The sequence below is a fragment of the Oryctolagus cuniculus genome, chromosome 17 (assembly GCF_051225735.1).
Source record: "Oryctolagus cuniculus isolate XC-2025 breed Fujian yellow rabbit chromosome 17, ASM5122573v1, whole genome shotgun sequence".
NCBI lineage: Eukaryota > Metazoa > Chordata > Mammalia > Lagomorpha > Leporidae > Oryctolagus > Oryctolagus cuniculus.
The window spans coordinates 33,106,842-33,123,537 of NC_142883.1; the positions used below are offsets into that span (position 1 = coordinate 33,106,842).

General features: G+C 58.6%; 1 protein-coding gene across 36 annotated transcripts in view; it reads left to right on the forward strand.

Moving 5' to 3' along the window:
* MSI2 (musashi RNA binding protein 2) overlaps nucleotides 1-16,696 on the forward strand; it is a 398,378-nt gene that overhangs the window by 346,838 nt on the left and 34,844 nt on the right. For 34 of the 36 annotated variants that reach the window (XR_016224418.1, XR_016224415.1, XR_016224417.1 and 31 more), the window contains one exon: nucleotides 2,127-2,201. Coding sequence is in view for 32 of the 36 variants with exons in the window: in XM_089318616.1 (XP_089174742.1) it covers nucleotides 2,127-2,201 (75 nt within the window). In the remaining 4 variants the exon portion in view is untranslated. Of the gene's footprint in view, nucleotides 1-2,126; nucleotides 2,202-5,384; nucleotides 6,682-16,696 lie in introns of those variants that run through there. The other 2 variants (XM_051824846.3, XM_089318621.1) reach the window with 1 other exon arrangement.

Here is a 16,696-nt window from a genome sequence, read left to right on the forward strand (position 1 = left end):
ACTTGTGTCCTTAGGTTTCGGATGAGGCGAGAGTCTCTCTGTGGCCCCTGTTTCAAAGAGCATTCACTCTCCTGACCCAATCACCTCCCAAAGACCCTGCCTCCTAGCACCATCAGGTTGGGGGGTGAGGATTTCAGCACAGGAATTCCAAGAGGGCACCAGCATTGCAACCGTAACAACAGCCATAACATGGGCATGATCTCAGGCCAGAGACAGCCCTGGCACCGAAATCTCCTGACCTCCAGACAAGTGCACTTCGGGTGTGATGGCAGGCCCATCAGCATCCAGGAGGCAATGCCAGCATCCAGGAGAAAGTGAGGAATGGGGGGGCCCATCTCTGCACTGCTGAGGCACAGCAGCTCCGAGTGGGCAGCGGGAAGACAAGCCAAGTCTGACTCACGATGCCTGGGCACAAACGAGGTGGGAATTGGCGATCCCTTCCTCACATCCTCACTTGCATGGCCAGCGAGCACGTGCTGTGATGTGAGAGGACCCGCCCGCTGGGAGGTGGATGCTGAGAACCTGGCAGGTGTTTGTAGGGAAGTGCAGAGGCAGGTGTGGGAAGAGGTCACTGCTGGCCTCATCACTGGGGAGCCTGGAGCCGGCCGTAAATCCACCCACAGAAGGAACTTCCTGCCAGCATTTTGGTGGTAAACAGCAGAAGCAGCACTGACAGCTGTGAACGCGGAGGAAATCATCAGAAGGAACTTGGCCAGGGCACAGAATTGTCGGGAAGCCTGGAAAACAGGAAGCGGCCAGGTGGGCCGAGCCACAGCCCCCACCAGAGACAGCCCGGAGGCGACCTGGACAGGGGCCACTGTCACCACCCCCTGGGTGCTGGATCCTGCTGCTGGGGCCAGAATGGACACTGAGCCACAGCCTCCTCCCTGCCCCACTAAACCAGAGGCAGATCCCCAGGGAGGCTTCTGGTGGCCCTACCCCGGTGTCCTGCCTGCCACACTCTGGAGGTGCAGGAGAGAGGCCGGCGCAGCTTCCATGTTGGGGCAGGCCTCTCCCCAAGGTTCACGCCTAGGGAGGGAGGTCAGGTGCAAAATGCGAAAACAGCCACACGTTGGCCCCTCACCGGTCAGAGCCAAGGCCATGTGCGTGGTGGCAACAGGGTGGCCTGTGGTGGTCTGTAAGGCATGAGTGTACCTTGGCGTCCATACCTAGTGTAGAATGAGGCAAAGTGAGCCCACAGAGGTAGGAGAGAGGAGACCACGGGTCTCCTGAGGCCAAGAAGGCCACGCTGGCCTCTCTTGTAGTCAGAATCGGAGGCAAGGATGTGATGAGTGAGGTCTGAGTGGGCGCAGTGACTCGCTGAGATCCGGAGGGACAGTTCACTGGGCGTTAACAACAGATCGGGGGCTGTCACACCAAGACTCGCCAGCACGGCTTCCTGTTGGCCCTGCACCGGGCTGTGGCGGTTTCCACGGCACTCCCTGGTTATCTGCTGAGATGGACCCGGAAGCAGGTGCAGGCCCTGAAATGCATGTAGGAAAAGCGCCCCCAGGCCTCTGAGTGTGGGCCACGCTCCATGTGCATAATTTAGCACAGGCAGCCCCTCACCAGTCCCCAGGGGTCTCTCAAAGCTCTCGGCATCTCCGCAGAATGTCTGTGCTGCGTCCCCGGGCTGTCGCTCGTTAGGCCTGGCATTCCCAGAGGCGCAAGGTCAGCCCTGAGTCTGGCCACTCATCTGCCGCCCCCAAGTGCCCATCTGCAGGGCGCTGGCCCTGTTGCCCACTGCCGAGGGAGGAGGCATGTCGAGGACTTTAATCTCTACTGTCAACAGCTGTAAGGTAGAATACACTCAGGTAAGCTCTCCAAATGTCAGAGCCAGGCATGGCCTCGTGGTCGGTGCTAATGCGTGGCATTTACTCTGCAGGTTCAAGAAAGTGCATGGACTTCGGCGGGGCGGGGGTCTGGCTGCCCAAATACAGGTTGATTGCCAGCAGGCTGCAAGCAGCACCCCCGGCCGCCCAAGGCTCTGGGTAAAGACCCTCCCAGGAGACGAGTGCTTTTGTGAAGGAAAAGCCCTGCGGCTGTGCCTCCCTGTCACCTGCCCTGGCAGGGCACCCAGGCCTGGGACGGCGGCACTGATGGAGCTCTGTCTTTCTGTGTTCAAGGCTACCCCAACTTTGTGGCAACCTATGGCCGCGGCTACCCCGGATTCGCTCCTAGCTACGGCTATCAGTTCCCAGGTGAGTGGCCGGTTCTCCCGGTGCTGGGGAAACCTGGGAGGTGGGCTGCACTGGGAGGGTGGGGGGATATGGAATGACCCCAGAAAGGAATGCAGCTCACTCTGATGCCTCACTTATGAGATGACTCGAATGTGCTAGCTTTCAAGTCCACTCAAGTCCACGGTCAGGATGCAGCTCATTTCTGATGCAGTGAAGTTCGTGAGAGTGGCGGCTTTTAATGAGAGAGGGAAAGAATGAAGAATGGAGGCAGGAGGCCCCCGCTGCTCACCCTCTTTTCCTGAATCCTGCTGGGGACTGAGTTCTAGGCCCAGGGTTCTCTTCCCCCCTCGCCCACCCCACTGCGTGCCTGCTGCCTGTGGCCTCGCTGACCTCCCCGCCTTCCTGTCCTCCCTTCCTCTCCGTCCTCCCCTCCTTTCCTTCTCCAGCCGGCTTTGCTGCCCGTGTGCTGTGTGCTGGTGTTGTGCTGCTGGCGTTGGGAGGCTGTCCAGTCCGGGCGGGGCTGTTTTCCCTTTCCCTCTGTGTGTGCATCGGAAGCTGGCGGCAGAACCCACCGCGATGCCCACTCGCTGAGGCTGCTGCCACTCCAAGGCAGTTGGCAGGCCCGAGAGCAGGACGGATGGGTGTGGGCTCAGAGGGCTGGGTGCTAAGGGAAGCCATGTTTGAGGAGAGGCCACTGGGGAGCTGGACGTCAGTGGGGGTGGACCGTGAGGCTTCTGGGGAAGGCGTTAGGAGCAGAACCTGTGCTCTGCCGGCTGCCTGCTGGGGGAGGGAGGGGCTTTGTCGCCGACCCGGGAGAGGGGAACTGGGGTTGGGCTTCAGGCAGAGTTTCCCGCCGTTGTCATCTTGTCCAGACTTGGCCTGGGAGCATCATAGGTGTGATCTGGTGCTGTGAGGCTGCTGAGCCAGAGAAGGGAGTGCTTGGCTTGGCCTTGGCCTCAGCCCGAGCTCTGGGACCAAGAAAATATTTGGGACACTGAGAGCCGTGCCCTGTGCTGAAGAGCTCCCTTGACCCGCTCTGGGAGCCCAAACTCTTGTCCTGGCTCCAACACCAGGTGGCCCAGAGGCTGGGGCAGGTCACCTGCCTTCTCTGGGCCTTGCTGTCTCTTCTGTAGATGGGGGCTGAGGTCTCTCCAGTTGTGTGGGTCACAGGACAGGGGTTGCAAGCTAGAGGCTCCCATAAGAGTGTCCCTTAGGACAGGAATGGTTTCTCAACTGGAAGGGGCCCCAGCAAGATCCCTGCGCTGCACTTGGGGAGCCTGCAGCATGGGGCTGTGTGCAGGCCGGCACTGTCCTGAGGTCTTCCCCACCTGTCCACACGACCCCAGGGCACACAGGTAGGAAACCATCTGCAGGGAGTCACGGCCAGTAAGAGGCAGCAGTCCCGGTGGCAGCCACCACACTCGCCATCACCTGGTGTCCATTTAGCCACTAAATGAGATTTAAAGTAATTAAATGGAAAGGAAAGTGCAGTTCTGAGCCGTATTAGCCCAGTGCTTTCCAACCACTTGTTAGCCACACGTGTGGCCCTCAGCGTGCTGCTTGTCCCAGAAGGGCAGAGGTGAGGGATCTCAATGTGGGTCAGTTCAGGGTGCGACATGGAAGGTGCCCTGCTCCGGCCTCTGTCTCACCTGAGAGCCTGCCCTTGGGGCGTCCCCCGAGAGCCAACTCAGAAAACACCGGGTAGAGCTCTGTGGCCACGCCCTGGCTCCCACAGCCGTGCAAGAATGGCCCAGCCGAGACTTTGCAGAGTGGAATGGGGTCCCCCAGATGGCCAGCCCTTCACCAAAAGCCAGGGCTTCGGGAGCTGGGGGTTGGCAGTGCGCTGGGTGTGAACGGGACAGAACGCAGGCATTGCAGCGTTCTGGGAGCAGCTCCCTGGCACAGGGGAGTCAGCGGTTCTGTTCTCTCGACCAGCAGACTGCCCAGTGCCCGTCCTCCCCGTTCACTCCCTGGACACCTCTGGTTTCTCTTAACCCATGGCCAGAAAGGGGCCACCAGAGGCCTTGAGAGTCCAGCCACGTGCTCTCAAGGAGGGTAGAGTGCTAGTGACCCCAGGTACCCCTGGGGCTGGACCTAGCTGCCCAGCCCCCTCAGTGGGGAGCCAGGCTGGTAGCGGAGTTCGTCTTGCTCCTGACCTCAGCCCTAGAGAAGCTGGGCCAAGCACAGCCTTGGCTCCATCGCCTGCCCCAGTGCCCCCAAGCACCTCTGAAGCTGAGCAGGCCCCTGTTCCAGCCAAGAGCTCAGGGAGGGCTGCTCCCTGTAGAACCCTCTAGAACTTGGCCCCTCCTTGGCCTGAGGGGCAGAGCAGCTGGGGATTGCTTGCATCATCTCTTGCCTCGTGCCAGTGAGGAGTGAGGGTCCCACCAGACCTGCCAAGCACAGAGCGAGGCTCGGAGCTGGGATCACTTGACCACCCCTCCTACCCAACCCTGGCCCCCTGTCAGGTTGCTTGCATGACCCCTCCCCCTGGCTGGGGATCCTGTGACTTGGGGAAGTCAGCACAGCCGTCTCATCACCACCACCCTGTCCTGATGTTATTTTCTTTGTGGTCTCCCCATGCAGGTTCCTCAGCATTTACCCACTTCCCACCCCGGCCCCTCCCAGCCCCGGGCTGAGGCCCTCCTCACAAGGCTGAGAACAATGCCCACCCAAGTCCTTGGGAGAGGCCTAGACTCTCCACACTGTCCGTGTTCATTCTGCAGCCACACAGCCTGCGTCCCGCAGGGGACGACAGTCCCGGTCTCCTGACGGGGAGGCCTCCTCCTCGCCTCTACACCCCGATTGGCACAGGGTCTAGATGTCACTGTCAGTGGAGCATCTTAGCCCTGTGATGGGGGCCACGGCAGGCCCTCCTTAGCTATGGTCGGTGCGCAGCATGCTGGCCCCTGCCCACCTTCGTGGTTCTCTGAGAATACATGGGATGTTCCGGGAGAGGAGGCCACACCCCTTTGGGTAATATTAACAGTGGGCATTGGGTCTTTGCAGAAAGCCTGGGCAGTGCCAGCTTTGGGAAACCTCCCCCTTCCCGAGCCCAGGCGCCTGCCCGGACCCAGGCCTGGGGTCGGCCGTCAGTCTTGAGTCATGAAGATGGTGGTCTGTGGTCTGCTCTGCTTCCTATCCCCTGCCCCTGGGCTTCCCATTTCAGGTTAATCTGTTAATTTCTGTTCTTATTTCACTTTGCAGACTATTTGCCGATTTCACAAGACTTAATTTTTATCAACTAGCTCTTAAGAGAGGCATAACAAATGGGGCTTGCTACCATTTCTAGAGAGAGGATGCAGGCCTGGCCCAGCCTGGGCCACCCCAGCTGCTGTGCCCACTGAGACTGTTCTAGCTGCCCATGTGAATGGATGCTTTTCACCCCCTCATGTTTAATCCCTGGCAGGCTCACTGCCCCGCCCCGTTGTTTTCTAAGTTCCATTCTCCATCGCCTTCCCACGTTGCGTCTCGTGTGCATTGTGGCCGCCTCCTCCCACCACTTCCCCAGAACTTCTCACAAGCTCTGGAGCCTCTTCAGGGAGACGGTGTCAAGTTTCTGTAAATAGTGACCAGTGGGGCACTTCTGGAGGTGAGCTTTTCAGTGCCAGCGGCCTAGAGACTTGCAGCTGTGTGACCTGGAGCCCGTATGTCCTGTGGTGGACACTAGCAAAAGCGAACACACACACACAGACTCTTCTCGAAGGACGTGGAAAACCTAGTTTGCAAGAGCAGCCGTCTAAAGGTGATCTGATTGTCACTGGGGCCTCTCGGTGGCTGTTGCCGTGAACGTGTGCAGAGTCACCCAGGCACTGCCACCTGCCAGGCACACGGGCACAGGTCCACACGGACCCCTCCTTCCCCAGCCTTACCTCCCGCACATTCTGAGCAGAGAGCCCTCCCTGTTCAGGCCTCTTGCCAAGGCTGGCACCGCTGACAGTTGCCTCCAAAAGGCTCTTTGCCCGTGTTCCTGACCCGCTCTGCTTTGCTGTTTGACATCCCCCCACCCCCACCCCGCTCTCTTGCGTTAATGGCTGCGGCTCAGTGGGACCTCGAGAGTCACGCCTTTGTCTGTGCTCATGGTTTGTGCTCATGGTTTGTGACCAGCGTGGCCCCTGAACGTAGGCGACGCGAGCGAGCCCACGGTCCAATGTCCGTGTCCTCGCCGCCCAGTGTGCACACTTTGACTCATCTCATTAAAGACGCTCAATGTAATAAGTGCTTAGTTTCCTTTTATTTCCCTGTAGGCAATTTCATGAACACTTCTTTTTTTTATTCAGAATAACAAAAATCTGTGTGGCCTTTGTCCCGAGCCTCTTCTGTCTTGGTTTGCTATGAGTTGCTTTGCTTTGGTGAACTTGCCCTGGTGCGCTTGCCTCACAGATGCCTTAGCCGTTGTGAATTTCCTCATCTCTGTAAATAGTTCATCTGTGCTTCTCCCTAATGACGTTTCATTTTTCCCCCTGTAAGCAACCGAGGTAGAAAATAAATTGTTTACCACGGACATGCTGTGTGCTGCCGTCTCTCAGCTGACAGGGTCCTGCTCTTCGCTCCGGGGGAGCTGGATGCACTAAATAACCAGCCCTAGTCACAGCCTCATGCGGTTCCCAAAAGCATGCACGCTCCCCCTGGCTGCTGCCTGCTCCCAGCCCTCCCTGCTTCCTGGAGCCCCCGGGGCTGGCGCGAGGTGCTCTGTCCCCCAGCCGAGCGGCGGGGCGTCTGCCTGCCACGGCTGTGCTCTCGCCCTGGCGCCCCTTCCTCTGCCTGCACTCCCGCCCTCACGTGAAAGCGGCACGGGGGCCTCGGGAGCCCCTCGTTTCTGTGCAGCAGGCGTGTCGGGCGCCCATACCTGCGCTCGTGCGTGTGTGGAGGGGCACGTGGCTTGCTGTCCTGACTCCCTGAAGCAGTGCAGGTTGAAGGAGGCACCTGTGGTGCAATGGAGATGTTGCTGGATGTGAAACCTGAGGACCTCATCTCCAGGGCCCGCTTGGCCATCTGGGAGCCATCATGTGGCCTGGAGCAGGCTGCATGGCCCGCTGAACCCTGGGAATGATGTGGAGTTTTCGTAAAGTGGGCATCAGTGCTCTGGTCAAGCCCTCTCTCCAGAGTGGTTGTCCAGTCCTTGTCACCCACCGTGGACCTGCCCGCTGTCAGACCAGCCTGTCAGAGAAAGGAGTGATGCAGGCTCCCAGTTGAAGCAGAGGGTTGTTGGGACTTCCTGCTGAGCCTCATGCCCCATCCTTTCCCTTCCCGGCCTCCCCACAGGGTGCCTCAGGCCCTGGATTAGGCGTGAGTAAGACTCCTTCAAGGTGCTTGGCCCCATAGAGTGTCGTGGGGCAGGTGCTCCGAGGGGGGAGCTCTGTGCTCCGAGGAGACCAGGGTGGGCCGCTCATTCAGCGTGCCTCTAGAGAAGGTGATGTCAGACTAGATCCTTAAAAAGTCACTTGCGATTAGCTGGGTAATGAGAAGCAAGTGTATCCCAGGCAGAGAAACGACATTCTTAGAAACTGAATCAGGTAGTTTCAAGAAAGAAAGAAAACACAGAAGTTAGTAATCAAACACAAAACAAGAAATGATAGTATAAACAAATGAAGTATTTGTTTATCTCTCCCACATAAAAGAATCCTGCATGTGGCCCCATAATGTTAGGCATCAGGGTTTCTTGGCCTATGCTCTTCAGCATAAGACACCACTTCATAGTATGAGGAGGCTGCTCAAGCACCAGCCATCACATAGGCAGTCCATAAGAATGTACTTCTTCCCTTTAGTAACATTTCTTAGAAGTCAATTGTAACACTCTGCTTGGATACCTTTGGTTAGAACTTAGTCATGTGGCCAGTTTCCGCTACAAGGAAATATCAAAAAAGCCTTATTCCAGAAATGCCTTTGTACCAGACTAAGGAAGAAGGAAAGAACAGACACTAGGGGACACTTGGCCATTTCTGCTGCAGACCCTAGGGAGCAGGCACCACAGGCTTCGGAGGTGTGAGCATTTCAGAGTTGGGGAGCTTGAGGCGAGACAGTGGGGCTGTGCCTCAGGGTTGGGAAATGTGAGTTTATCCCAGAGATGAAGTGTTTTCAGAGGGTTTTAAGTGGAGGATGAGGGGTCAGACTTCCAAAGTGAGCCGAGGGGTATGGAGAGGCGGTGGGGTAGGGTTAGTGAAGAAGCTACAAGGGTGAGTTTTTTGCATCCCTGCCTTATACTCTCTCGGCCCCTTCCTCTCTCCCTGCCTTGGCCTGGCTGGGGATCCTTTGGGGTCTTTGGGCTCTGCCAGAGGTAGCAGGATTAATATGGTTCCAACCACCAAAAAGTGTTTGGGCCAAAGTCTCATCAGCTGACAGTGGCCTCCACTGGGTACTTGGGGCAACCAGGAGAGCCAGGCCAACATCTCATGGCTCAGCACACATGCCTCCCCCCCCCTCCCGGACACTGTATGCTAACAGCAGGGGCAGTGCAGGTTCCCAAATGGGGTGGGGGTACCTTCCCTGGCCATCTCAGTTCTCAGTTGGACTCTGGTTCTGGAAGTGCCAGTCTGTACCCCCACCTCTTCAGCGGTGGAGAACAGGTTTCATGTCAGCTGCGATGTTGACTGGAGTCTGGCTACAGGATGATTTTGAGGCCCATGCATAGCCCAGCACAAAGGAAGGCTATGGTTAAGAGATGCTAAACAGCCGCTGCTGCGTCAGAACTCACAGCTGCCTGCCCTGTGCTTGGTCTCGTGTACGTTGGTCTGACGGTGATCTTTGGTGCCAGTGATTTTGGGTTGCTGTGAAAGACAGCCATTCTGGGTTTCACACGGTGAGGAGGGGCCGCCACGCAGGGCTGCCCTGTTCCCCTGAAGGGGAAGCCAGCACGGCCCATCAGTTGCGGGGGCTGCTGCAGGTAAGCGTAGTGGTCTGTCTGATCCTGAAGGCGGGGCTCAAAGGCGGACGGCCCAGGAGTGGAGGAGGGTGACTGAGGAGGGCAGCCCAGGCGTGGGCAAGGGCTGCCTCCCGCACAGCCCTGCCCCCCACCTGTCCAACGTTCAGGATATGCTGATAGAGACATCCTGCCTGCGAGGGGTCCCTGGGCCACCACAGGGAGCGATTGCAGCCCACCCAAGGGACAGAGAGCCCCTCTGAGCGTTCTACCCTCTCTGGCTTGGTCCTTGGAGGGAAGGAGCCCCCGAGGTCTCGGCAGCCCTGTCGGGAAGAGGGAAGGCAGTCCCGGGGTGCCGCGGTGCAATCACAGGCCCAGGGGCCTAGGAGGGCGCCTCATCTGGGTGCAGACTTCAACCCCACAGCTCTTCCTCCTGTGAAGGTCTGAGGGGCTGTTTCCTCACCCTCCGCCCAGAAACACTCAGCCTGGGAGCCTTCACAGGCTGCCCGGCGGGGCGGGTTCTCAGCCCTGCCCGCGCTGCTGCTTCCCCTTGGGCTCCAGGCTGGAGCGAGCCGGTGAGCAGCAGCTGGCCTCTCAACAGGGAGTCGGGAAACCGGTCCTAAAATGCCGGGACAGGATGGCTGGCTTGCCAGGGCAGTGGCCGTGACCTTGGGCTCACACACCCCAGGGCCCACTGAGTTGCGGCACCATGGGCGGAAGTGCCCCTTTGCAGGGGGGTTCCCTGCCGACACTGCCCATGCATCTGCCTCATCGCCAGCTCCCTAATCCCTGCGGCCCTGTCTCTAGGGATTACCCTCCCCCCGGCCTGGATGATGGCCACAGCCAGGTCTTAACTCGCAGGCCAGTTCCGGGCCTGAGCCAGCCCACCCCTGTACCACCTGTGTCCTTGGGGCTTAGCCTCTCCTTTGAATATTAACAGCAAGCTTAGTGAGGAAAACCTGGCCACTGGCGTAGAAGGTGAAGCACAATTGAGCAGCACAGCCCAGATCCCTGGGCCTGGTGCGAGGCATGGAGCAGGCTGTGTCCCATGCCCGTCCCTCGGGGTGGAGGAGCAGAAGCGGCTGTATTTGCAGATGAGAACAGAGCCGTGTCTAACAGGCACTTGATAAACGCGCAGGGATGCATCGGTGTGGTCTGAGCTGACAGGGGTCACAGGTTCTGCTCTCTGCATAAATACAGGGAATGGGACTGAGGGAGCACTCGGCTCCCGCAGGAAGCCCCGAGCACCTGGGCTCAGGCAGGACGTCAGGCCAGCGCTTGCCCTTGGCTTGCTGGGAGAGGGGAGTCACCTCTGGGCCTTTGTTTGCCCTGTCTGTCAAATGGGAATGCTGCTGGGACCAGGCACAGTCTAGAGCTTCAGGAAAGGTTAGGGTGTGTCCACAGCATGGGGCCTGTACGAGGAGCAAAGCAGCAGCGGGTTCCAGCCAGCACTGGCCAGGAGCGGTCACGGTTTCCATTCCTCACTCTGGGCTGGGAACTCGGTGCCCACCAGATCCTGCCCCCCACCCCTACCCCAGCACTGCTGTCCAAGGCTCCCCCCATACCTCGTTAGGTGCCTGTACCACCAGCCCCACAAAGTCCCCATTAAGTCTGCCAGCAGGAACTTAATCACCTTTCTCCCAGCTTTCAGTTTTCATTTCCATCAGCAGAAGCAAGTGAAAGGCTGCAGCTTAAAAAACAAAACAATGAAAACCCATCAATTACTCCAGGTGTGAAATTCTACTTAGACAGCAGCGCCAGACTGGGCTTAGGCAGCTGCTGTCTTTCCCCAACAGCCAAGGACAAAGCAGGAGGCCAAGGCACGCCCCACCCCCTTCCCTGGAGACCTCCCCGGCTGCACCCGGCCTGCTCTTTGTGCCTCAGTCAGGGCAACAGCGCCCTTCCCACAGCCTGCTGGAGGCAGTCCCGGAGCACAGGGACACCGGGAGCGCCGGTCCAGCCTGGGGGGCCGTCCTGGACAGCCAGATGGGCTCAGTGCTGGTCTAGCCAGTGCGACCACAGAGCTGTGCACAGGGTCCTGAGTGAGCACAGAGGAGGGAGCCTGGAGGGAGGGCAGTCTGGGCTCCATCTGGGCTGCTGCGATGGACCAGCGGGCTCTGGGTGGCTAACACCACGGGGGACATGTCGCTCACAGCTCCTGAGGCTAGGAAGGCCCAGGTCCAGGCTCCAGGAGAGGCCAGCTGGCTCTCTGGGGTCCCTTACAGGCCACTGATCACCTCCCCAATACCCCACCTCCTGATACCATCGCCTTGGGGTGCGAATTGGAGCTTATGGATGTTGGTGGCTGCTGGCGGAGCCACAAGCATCTGGATCCCAGCAGGCACCCTCTGAGCTGGACTGTCAAGTGCAGGTAGAAGCTCGCCAGGCAGGTGTAGAGGCCGCGACAGAGCGCAGACACGGCACTCCTCGTGTGCCTGCCCCCTTTGGTTCCATAGCGGCCATCTGAGCTATGACAGCCTGCTCCTGAGCAGAGACAGCTCAACATTGCTGGTGCCATTTCTCTCCAGACCCAGGGCAGTCCAGGCAGACAGTGAGCGGGCACGTTGATCCCACTCTTCCCATAGAGGGCGTCTATCGACACCCCTGGGCAGGCCCAGTGGCTGTGGTGCTGGCACTGGATTCCTGGCCTAGACAAGCCCACTCTGAGACAGAGAGCTGGGCATAGGCTGCTGTCTCTCCCATGGAGGCCCCGCTGCCCCACTCTGGGCCAGGCAGGTGCTCGGCTGGCCCAGGACACCGTGGGTTTGCAGAGGGGGTCTGGGCCAGCCGTGCTCTTGAGCAGCACCCACACAGGGCCTCTCTGGTCTTTCTTCTACCTCCAGGCCCAGCCCTGAGCATGCTGGGGATTCAGGCAAGGTGGGAACACACATCTTTCCCCTGTCCCTTGCGTGTGTCCACACATCCTCCACGTATCCCTCTTGCTCAGCTTCATACATTGACCACATACCTCACACTCACACCTCCCATCACAGGCCCTGCACTAAGCGCGAGGGACGCGGTGGCGAACGAGGGAGCCCTGCCCCTGTCCTGGCAAGGTGCTTGCCGGGGCCAGAGGAGCTCGCAGGATTTCACCCCACGGAAGGACCAGAAAGGTTCCTCTGGGCCCCCTCCTACAGGAGGCAGGAGCAGCTGCAGGAGGTCTATTGGGGGACCAATACGTTAGGGTGAGAGGGCCGTCGAGAGGATCGGCCTGGCTGACCAGCGCGGGCCCTGGGCTCCGGGATCCACATCCACACCGACAGTGACCTCATCACAGGGTCATGGCCACCCCAGCCAGACCCTCCCTGAGCTGCCAGCAATCTGCCCCACCAGGGGTAGAACTTGTACTTGACAGAAAATGAACGCTTATCACTCACCAGTGAATTATAAATGTTATCTGTTACAGCCCCTTGCAAGTGAATGTCATGTAAATTAATAGGATTTTTAGAATAGGAAGGCACCAGAGGGATTTCTCAGCTCTGCTACTGTTATTACCTTGGGCAATAATAATAAAAATAGAAATAAAAGTTACGACTCCACTTACTCTGCACTGAGCACCTGACGCTGCCGTCTCAGTCTTCATGGCAGCTCGGTGTTTAAGGAGACGTCGTTAGTGGCGTTGGCACGGAGCGCGAAGAGGCCACAGGAAAGTGTGGGAGGTGGGATGTTCTCCACCGTGCTGTTGACCCCCATTGTCCTGTGTCCTTTAACCCCACTAGACCTAGTGCCCCTCATGCATTACGTGGGAGTAGCAGCGTCTTTCTTGTCGGGCGGCACTGGGGAAACCTCATGGCCGTGGCAAACGCTCAGATGGCAGCCGCTGCTGGTACTGTTAGTATAAGGATTCTGTCCCCATTATCAAGGTCAAGCTCGCTGCCAAGGGAGGAAAGTGAGGCGTAGATGAGGTTGATCTATGTCCATCCCCTTTACCAGGGCTGGCATGCAGTGGTGGGACCTACAGGCTGTGCAGATTCGTAGGTATTTCTGTGTTCGCTGGTGAACAGCTGCTTTCTTTGCGTCTCAAAAGCACCCTACCTCCACCAGGGCTTCCCCCCAAGGCCCCCTGACCACCTGCTGGTGCCCAGTACTGCAGAGTTTATCCATGGACATCCTGTCTCAGGAGACTCAAGGGAGGCGCGTTTCCCTCTTTGGGAGAAGGAACTTGAGATCCCCGGTGCTCCTCTGCTCCACTGGGGCCAGGGGCCGAGCTTGGGGGTTCTCAGCACAAAGCCAGGTACTCAGGGCTTGAGCATTTGCTGTCCTGGCCTGCAGAGGGAGCTGTCCGAGGGCTGGGGACCCTTCTGTGCAGCATCCACGTGCAGGCTCGTGTGGATTGCAGCCAGGGAAGGAAGCAGGCTCTGGAAAGAGGCTGCTCACAGAGTTTGGGTTTAAGTGGTTCAGGAGCAGGCCCTGTGGGAGGAAGCAAGCTAGTGACTGCTTCTCGGGCAAACGGGCATTTGAAGTTCCGGGGAAAGGCAGAGGTGGACGGTGAGCACGGTGGTCTGTGCCGACACCCATCGGTGCAGGGGGGGCAAGCGTCTCAGACACAGAAACAGACACTGTGTGAGAAGTGGGGCGGGTGGGTGTGTGCAGGGGCTGGGGGCGTGGAAGGAAGACCCCATCGCCTGCTGAGGCCTCCGTAGAAACCATAGTCTGAAATCTCTTCCCTTTGAAGGTCTCGGTCTCCAAGTGATGGGTGACCACTGTTCTGCAGGGAAGTGGGGTCCCTGGCCTGTCCAGGAGCCATATGCCGCTGGCTCAGGACAGCAGGGGCTAGCTTTGGCATGGACTCCATGTGGCCATTCTCCGTTTGAAGTCCCACTGGAGAGACAGGGGGCAGGGGTGGGGTAAACAGTGCCAATGTGGGGCCAGGTACGGAGCTCTTGGAATGTGCCAGCCTCCTGATGCCGGCCCTCTGGCCAGCACTGCAGGGTAACCTCACCTCGTCCCCAAGGGCCTGCATGGTGGTGCCAAGGGTGAACGAGGCTTCAGGGGCCAAGGATGGACAGGACTTGAGGGGCCTGTGTGTGTCTTGGTCATGCTTCCCAGGACCTAGCTCAGTAACTTTTATTACTGGCTTGAAAAGGTGAGACCTCTGGGGGCCAGGTCAAGATCACAGCCATGGGAAGAAACTGATCGGCCACCCCCATGCTCCTGTCCCTGAGGACAGAATCCTGTGCTTGCTGTCTCCATCTTCATCCAGGTAGTTATAAAGAGACCTTAAAGCAGCCATAGCCCAAGGCCTGGCTGAAGCTAGACGAGTCTGAGGCACAGGCGCCCTGCCTTCTCCATGGCGGAGGGAGCCACAGCCTCTTTTAGCCCAAGGCCCAGCTTCCCCTTTCTGGGGAGTTGGTTTATGTGCAGCCCCCTACCCCCAATCCGGGGCCAGCAACTGGGGAGCTTCAGCTTACAGCAGTGGCTGCCACGCAGTAGGCACTCAGGCCAGGGGCTGTGGATTGGTGTGGAGTAAGGAATCCCGCTGCCAGTGTTGTCAGATGTTTGGGAAGCACGAGGTGCCTGCTGTCCCATGGGAGGGATCCGGTAATTCAGGAGGAAAAAGGGCCCCAGGGGAAGGATGCTGGGCCAACTTGCTGCTTCCTGCCTCCCAAGAGAGTCCAGGCCTGGAACGAACAGTACCTTGGGCAGTGTTCTCAGCTCCAACTGCACATTAGGATTCTCTGGGGAGCTTTTCCAACTTCTATTGTCCAGGCTGCACCCCAGACAGATTCAATCAGGATCTCCAGGGGTAGGGACCAAGCATGAGGGTAATTTTTAAGCTCCCCAGGGGATTCACTGTGCAGCCAGTTTGAGATCATGGCTTCCTGGAAGAGGGGAGGGGAGGTGGGAGGAACAGGCCCGGCACGCCCAGCACACTGGCCCTGTGGGTCTGGTGCACCTGTGAGGGTGGGTGAAGGTCCGAGTACCCTCCGCCGTCCCTTTGCAGCCCTGACTCCACCTCTTGAGCAGTGAGCCAGGCTCAGACTGAGGACAAAGCCCATTCCGGAGCTGCTGCACCCTTCAGCAAGGTGACAGGCAGCAGGTGCACACAGAAGGGGGTACAGTGGCACCAGGCACTCTGTTCTGTTCCCCCAGTGCCTCCATGTCAGAAGGAACCTGCAGACAAACGCCTCCCGCCCCTGGCCTGGCACCCAGGTTCTGAAAGTTTCCTTGGCGTTTCCCAGGAGAGCTCCCTGCCGTCTCTCTTAGGCTTCCAGAAACCTCTCATCCAAGCTGAGGTGCCCTCACAAGTTCTTGTCAAGGGTGGCTACACAGTGCACCTGCCCTTCATTCCCATCGAAGAATCCAAAGGGGTGCTGGTTTTTCAGAAATGGAGTTGGTTGTACTGTTGAAACTTGCTGGGCTGTAATTTTTGAGCCATCATTGTTTTGGGTACTAGCACCACAAGGGCTCTGGCCCCCAGCACCTCTGTCCTCCCTTAGGCAACAGGGACGACCCAGGGGCCAGGCCGGAGCAGCCCACTCATATCCCTCGCCAGCGGGCAGGCCTCACCCCTGCCCTCGCCCTTGGTCCCTTGGACCCCTCCTCTCTGGAAGGCCAGTTGCCAGTTTCTAGGAGACTCATTTTCTTGGTGATGGCCAAGGGCTGAAGGTGAGGCTGCCCCCATGCAGAGCCCCCAGCTGCATGCTCGCTGTGGGAGTCCCCTGGGGGAGATGCTGTTGCCCACTCCCGGACTGTCAGGCTTGCTCCTGCAAAGGTCTGCGTCATTGCGTTCCCATTTTGAATGGCAGGAACTTGGGGTTTGGTGTGGCTTTTGTTTCGAGTGGACACGCACCAGCTTCCTCTGAAGCCGAATTTTACAGCTTAATCACATCAGTGTGTCCCTGGGGTTATCAATTTGACCCTCAGATGTGAACCCCTGAGTCCTCCCATTCCAAAAATGCATGACCTATCTTTTCTCCACCCTCACCCATCTGCAGCCATGGCCCTCTCTTGTCTGCGCAAAAGTCAGCCCTGTGGATTTCCTTTTTTTTTTTTTTTTTTTGACAGGCAGAGTGGACAGTGAGAGAGAGAGAGAGACAGAGAGAAAGGTCTTCCTTTTGCTGATGGTTCACCCTCCAATGGCCGCCGCGGCCGGCATGCTGCGGCCGGTGCACCACGCTGATCCGAAGGCAGGAGCCAGGTACTTATCCTGGTCTCCCATGGGGTGCAGGGCCCAAGGACTTGGGCCATCCTCCACTGCACTCCCTGGCCACAGCAGAGAGCTGGCCTGGAAGAGGGGCGACCGGGACAGAATCCGGCGCCCCGACCAGGACTAGAACCCGTGTGTCAGCGCTGCAAGGCAGAGGATTAGCCTATTGAACCACGGCGCTGGCGCCCTGTGGATTTCCTTAAAGGGACGTGGCCCTGCCGCCCCAAGCAGGAGCCTCCTGGGCCAGCCAGGATGACAGGTGGCAGTGTTTCCAAACTCTTGGCGGACGTGTTTCCTACATTCTGGGTGACAGTTTCTCCTTTCTGTTGCTTATTTTTGAGTGTTTGGATTCAGCGAAGGAACATTGGGTTTAGCCAAGAACGTCTGAGGTTTCTATAGAAATCGCTGGTGGCGAGAGGGAAGGGGGTGGAGAATGCATTAAGCAAGCACAGCGTAGGAGAAGTGGCGTTGCACAGGGCCCCTTGGGCCTGGGGCTGCCTGTTCCAAGAG